Genomic DNA, 6,047 nt, shown 5'->3' on the forward strand with positions numbered 1-6,047 from the left:
CTTGTGGTTTTGACCTTAGCAAATTTCATTCCGAATCAGTTTGGAATTTTGACTGTATATTTTTAGGTTAAGGCAAGTAATAATTAAAAGAAACGTGTGTATGCGTAAGAATCAAATCTACATTTTCATTGCCCATGAATATATAGCCCATTTTCCTGATTGGCCCGGGTCTTGGATGTTTATCTATATATGTATTTGTTATAAAATATAGTATCGTTGAGTTAGTATCCCATAACACAAGTCTCGAACTTACTTTGGGGCTAGCTCAATCTGTGTGATTTATCCTAATTTATTTATATAAACCTATGTATGATTTAATTGATTGGTGAATAACAATTGTTATAAACAATATAGTGATTGTAATATTATCTTCCAGGTGTTCCAATCCGATGGTACGTTTGTGGGAAAATTCGGTTCATTCGGCTCGAAACTAGGTCAGCTCGAACACCCACACTACATCGCTGTATCCAGCACTAACAGAGTCCTGGTTTCTGACTCCAATAACCACAGGATTCAGGTGTTCGACGTCAATGGACGTGTGCTGTCTTCGTTTGGCGATGAAGGGTCTGAAGACGGGCAGTTCAAATTCCCGAGGTAAGATTGATATAATATGATTCTTTTTGTATTAGCTCAATCTCATATTTATTTCGTGTTGTGAAGGAAAGGGATTCTAGATTTAATTCATATTTTAATTAAAATATATCCACTTTACATGACCCAATCATCCACAGATCATAAAATATTATTACTCAGAAGAAAGTGTAATGTAAGTTAAATGGTTTTTGATTTGGTTAATTTTGATAAAATTATCATGAGAGATAAAGATTATAAAATTTCACAAATTCACAACAATGTAGTGAAACACAACAACAGACTAAAAGATAAAAATAATCTTACTGATATTATAAATGCGGAAGTTTGTGAGGATGAACACATACATCCTCACAAACTTCACATTTATAATATTAGTAACATACGTGGGAACTCTGGTATAAAAAGTACCCAATGTGTTATTCCAGGTTATATTCTACGCGTGTACCAAATTTCATAACAATCCGTCCTGTAGATTTTACGTGCAAGAGTAACTAACACACGCACACACACACACATATGTGTGTAAAGTACCCTATACAAACAAACACACACACACACACACACATGTGTGTGAGTGTGTATAGGGTACTTTTTATCCCAGAATTCCCACGGGATCGAAGCCCCGCAGCAGTGCGCAGCTAGTCATATAATAATAATAAAAAAAAACCTTTATTTATCCTTAAAAAAAATAATACATCTTTAATTTTTAAATTACATTTAAAATAATTATTTAATGGTTAAAATTTGAATCATTAACTTAAATTTTACGTAATATTAAACATTAAGGACCTCTCTGAAGAGTAAAGGCCTCCTCCAATTTTCTCCATATTTCTCTATCGGTAGCTTTTTTCATCCAATCTGTTCCAGCTATTTTTGTAATTTCATCGAGCCATCTCTCCACTGGTTTACCTCTCTTCCTCCTTCCTGTTGGACCATTCCATGACGCTATCGTTTTTGCCCATCTCAGGTTTTTCATACGTGCCACGTGACCAGCCAACTTCCATTTTAATTTTTTGCAGTGTTGTAGTGCATCGATAACTTTTGTTCTATTTCTTATGTATGTATTTGTTCTTTTATGTTTCAATGTTATAGTCATATATAAATTCTTTAAACATCAACATAGATGCCAACAATATAATTGAAATTACTAACATATATTAACGCGGCATTTTAGACTGATAAATAGCTAGAATGTAAGCGAACCGTGTTCAGTGTTATGTTTATCTTTAACTGAAAAATGTGTTATAAATTTATCGACACAAATTATTATAATTATAAATTACTAAAGTAATAATACTTCGGACATTAATACAATAGCTATTAAATTTATACCTCAGACTGGGATATAACCTAAAAACTTTATACATTAGGCCTATGCTGGACGAAACTTCGGGCATCATAAAGGGGATTTAGAAGACCAAAAACCACACTTTATTGGCAATTGAAAACATAAGGCATAAAGTTTGTCAACATTATGGTTTGTTCGGTCAGCACAAAATATATGATATCTAGATCGTTTTAACACGTTCACTCCGGCAGCCCAAATTCTCAATCTAAATCACGGTACGTTATGGGGCCGAGCACACCCTTTTTATGAAATTAACTAGCTGCGCTCCGGGGTCCTGTGGGAATTCCGGGATAGAAATGTCAAGTGCGAGTGTGTCTGAAGGTGTACTGATAAGTGGCAAGTGTTTAGTTCTTTTCACTTCACACTTGACAAAATTTTAACAAATATACTTCTGAAATCAAACAATTACTTGAAATTTTGTAACATCTATTTCTATATACTGTACATGTATGAATAAATGAAAAACAGACGTAAAAGTCAAGGGAAACTTAAGAAAGTGGTTCTCTCTGTCATCTGAGATATGCCTAGGGCTCCAATACTCTATGGCTCAGGAAGACAACTCCGAAAGTCGAAAGAGAATTCCGAGATAAAAATTTTAAGTGCGTGTGTGTATCTGAATGTTTAGTTCAAGTTGATAACAACTGTAAAGTAAAACTGTAAGTCGTGACGATTGGTGCGAGAGGCGGCTACTCGCAAAAATATAGAATACTTTTAAACAATTTGCACTCGCACGTATAACTCGACGTTACGGGTACAAGTGAATAGACACATTCAGTCTGTAATTGACCGAAGTCAGCCAGTGAACGTGTTAAAAATTTTTTCCTCAATAAATAAATAAAATAAATAAATAAATATATTAGGACAAATCACACAGATTGAGCTAGCCCCAAAGTAAGTTCGAGACTTGTGCTACGGGATACTAACTCAACGATACTATATTTTATAACAAATACATATATAGATAAACATCCAAGACCCGGGCCAATCAGAAAAAGATCATTTTCCATCATGACCCGACCGGGGTTCGAACCCGGGACCTCTCGATTCAGTCGCAAGCACTTTACCACTGCGTCACCGTGGTCGTTTTTTATACATTAATAAAAAATAATATTAAACCCGTCCCTGAATAAAAGTCTAATTCTTATGCTATAAGAATTAGACGTTTTCTAACACAAGAATATATATATATATATATAGCTATAATTACCAAAACCTCGACCGCAATCACTTTGTCTGTACAATAATAACTTATGACCTAAATGCGAAAATATATGGTGCCTAAAAATACATTTTATGAACTTCCTACGATTGATGTTTTTCCCAAAATGTTAAATGAGATCAAGGTTTGTATATCATTGATGCATTGCGGGGAAGATATTATTTCTCAAATTAATAAAAATAGACTTAATGATAAGGCAAATAATGCCTTAAATAAGTTGTTGATCCGAAATGCTAGTAGTTTGTACATTTGGTAAACATCATTTAATTTAGAATATGACGTGAAAAAGTGCCCGTGAAGGCCTAATTTCTGAATAAATGATTTGATTTAGATTTTGATTTTGAACTTATTATATATAGATATCAACTTATTCTAGATATTAACTTATGATTATTAACTTTTTTAAGTTGTGCAGTTTATACATTTAAATAATTGTTGTTATTTCTTAATCCCGAAAAATTTACAAAGCGAATTGATAAGTTTTCAAAATATTTTTTCATAGTGTAATTTTTACAAAGACCTAATTTGAAACTTTTAAAATAAAATCTTATTATTTTATATAAGTAAACAAAAGCTAAAAATTAGCTGAAAACACATAAATTCCAGAAACAAAATAAAAAATAGCGAAAACGAAATTTTAACTTATTGACTTCAAAAATCAAACCTACTATTTCTTAGGTTTGTCATGGCCTAAAAGTCAAGATAAACTTAAGAAAGCAGCTCTCTCTCTCCAATCTGAGATGTGCCTTGGGTTCCAATGCTCCTGGGTGGAGAAGACAACGAAAAAACGCTGATATGAAAGAGAGAAAGACTTTACAATTTTATTTCCTCTGCAACGGAGCACCGGGATCCAAAAATACCATTTTAACCCTTTTTCTCTCTCCAGGGGTGTAGCTGTTGACGACCAGGGTTACATCGTGGTGGCCGACTCCGGCAATAACCGTATTCAGATCTTCCATCCTGACGGCACCTTCCTCCGAGCCTTCGGGTCTTGGGGCTCTGGCGATGGAGAGTTCAAGGGACTGGAAGGCATAGCTGTCATGTCCGGAGGGAATATTATCGTGTGCGATCGGGAAAATCATAGGGTTCAGGTATTTTGAAGTGAGTATCATGACATTAGGACATTATATATCATTAATTATGATATTAATGTTGCCAAATAAACAATTTTCCTTTCTTTCATTCTTCCACGTTGTTTCCCTTCACCGGAAGCAAGTATTGGTCGATGAAAACTACTATACATGAGTCAGATTGGTAGGATTCGAACCTTTCGATCCACAGGCGTCTTAACCACTACACCACCACTGCTTAATTTGGTAAGATGCTCCTGCTCAAAGTAATAATTTTACAGTATTGCGTTTTAACTATAAGTTTATCATTTTATACATAGAACTTGGCACACTCTATTAGATCTCATATTTTTGTCGAGTCGATAATGACGCATATTTTTCATAATGAACTTTGCTATATTTTCACACTAGTTGTACAATACACGCGGCTTCGTCCGCTTAAATGCCCGGAGCAGATTTTTCTTCGTATGAAAGTGGGATTGGGATTTATTAGCATTTACGGCTGTTCACAAATCCCACGAAAACTATATTTTTCAGAGATGAAAGGTACCCTATGTCCTTCTCCATACTCTTAATTATATATATGTGAAATTTCGGGAAGATTGGTTGAGTAGATAACGCGTGAAGTGGTAACAAATTTACTCTCGCATTTATAATATTAGTTACGATTAATGTTATAGGTTTAAAGAACTTTATTTTCATAAGAAATTTACATTTCACTTAAAATAAGATATTTAATTACTAAAATAAGTACATCCAAAATTTAATTTAAGTGCTAGTAACTTAAGTTTCTTTTTAAATGAATTAATACTCAAACAAGTTCTCAGCTCATTGGGCAATTTGTTATACAGTTGTACTCCCATACTCATAAATTTGTATTTGTTTCCGTAGTTAGTTCGTGGTATAATTAGGTTAAGTTTATTTTATGTTCAAAAATTATCGGTATTTTTCCTTGTATTAGATGAATATTGGATTTTGTGGCATTGGAAGGAATTTTTTTAATGAAAAGTTTCATCAAATTTAGTGTTTCAAAATTAACGTTTTTGATCACGTCACCTACCTTTTTGACATTCATAGTGAAATTTTCTACTTTTTAATTTCGCCCTCACTGTCTTTTCAAATATTTTTAGATATTTACATAATAATCATTATAATGTGTTTTTTTTTTATTTAAGGTGGACACGACACTTCGTAAAAAAAAATTGTGCCGAATACAGCCAAAGCATAATGCCATATACTCTCAACAGTTTTATCGATAATGTAAATAATTTTATACACATCGAGTCAGTGTTTATATTCATCTGCTATTTAAAGTGTTTTGTTATACGAAATGTTATTGAATAAACATATTTTATGCTTTTATTATTTAAATTTTTTATTTGTTTACCATAGATGACAAATAAAGTTCATCATAAAACACGATGAACTAAACAATATAATATGAGAATCGAGTAGACCAGTTCCCCTTAGCAGCCGTTCACGAGTTGACAGGTCAGTATGAAAAAATGAAAATTTTTGATCAGTTAGAAATTATTATTAGAATTGTTAAAATTACCAAAAACTTACTTAACTCATACAAAAAATATGTAGTTGTGTGTCAAAACTTTTAAAATAAATTACAATTATAATGACTTTCAGTTGACATCGATCACTGTCAAGCCTCAGTCCAAGTGTACTCCGCAAGATAAGACAATATCTCGTGTCTCATGAGAAGACAAAAGTTTATAGGTAAGTATTAAGAACAGTCCTATAACCTTCTTAATTATGTGATTATAATAATAAAACTATTTACAAAAATGTTATTTACTGATTAGGC

General features: G+C 32.7%; 1 protein-coding gene across 6 annotated transcripts in view; it reads left to right on the forward strand.

Annotated features, from left to right (window-relative positions):
- The window catches only part of tn (thin), a 78,449-nt gene extending 72,853 nt beyond the window's left edge, over positions 1 to 5,596 (forward strand). For all 6 annotated transcript variants that reach the window (XM_053753210.2, XM_053753212.2, XM_053753211.2 and 3 more), the window contains 3 exons: positions 377 to 594; positions 4,048 to 4,262; positions 5,407 to 5,596. In XM_053753210.2, the coding sequence (XP_053609185.1) occupies positions 377 to 594; positions 4,048 to 4,261 (432 nt within the window). In that variant the 3' untranslated portion in view covers position 4,262; positions 5,407 to 5,596. The remainder of the gene's footprint in view (positions 1 to 376; positions 595 to 4,047; positions 4,263 to 5,406) is intronic.
- The last annotated feature ends 451 nt before the right edge of the window (positions 5,597 to 6,047 follow it).

The sequence above is a fragment of the Plodia interpunctella genome, chromosome 13 (assembly GCF_027563975.2).
Source record: "Plodia interpunctella isolate USDA-ARS_2022_Savannah chromosome 13, ilPloInte3.2, whole genome shotgun sequence".
Taxonomy (NCBI): domain Eukaryota; kingdom Metazoa; phylum Arthropoda; class Insecta; order Lepidoptera; family Pyralidae; genus Plodia; species Plodia interpunctella.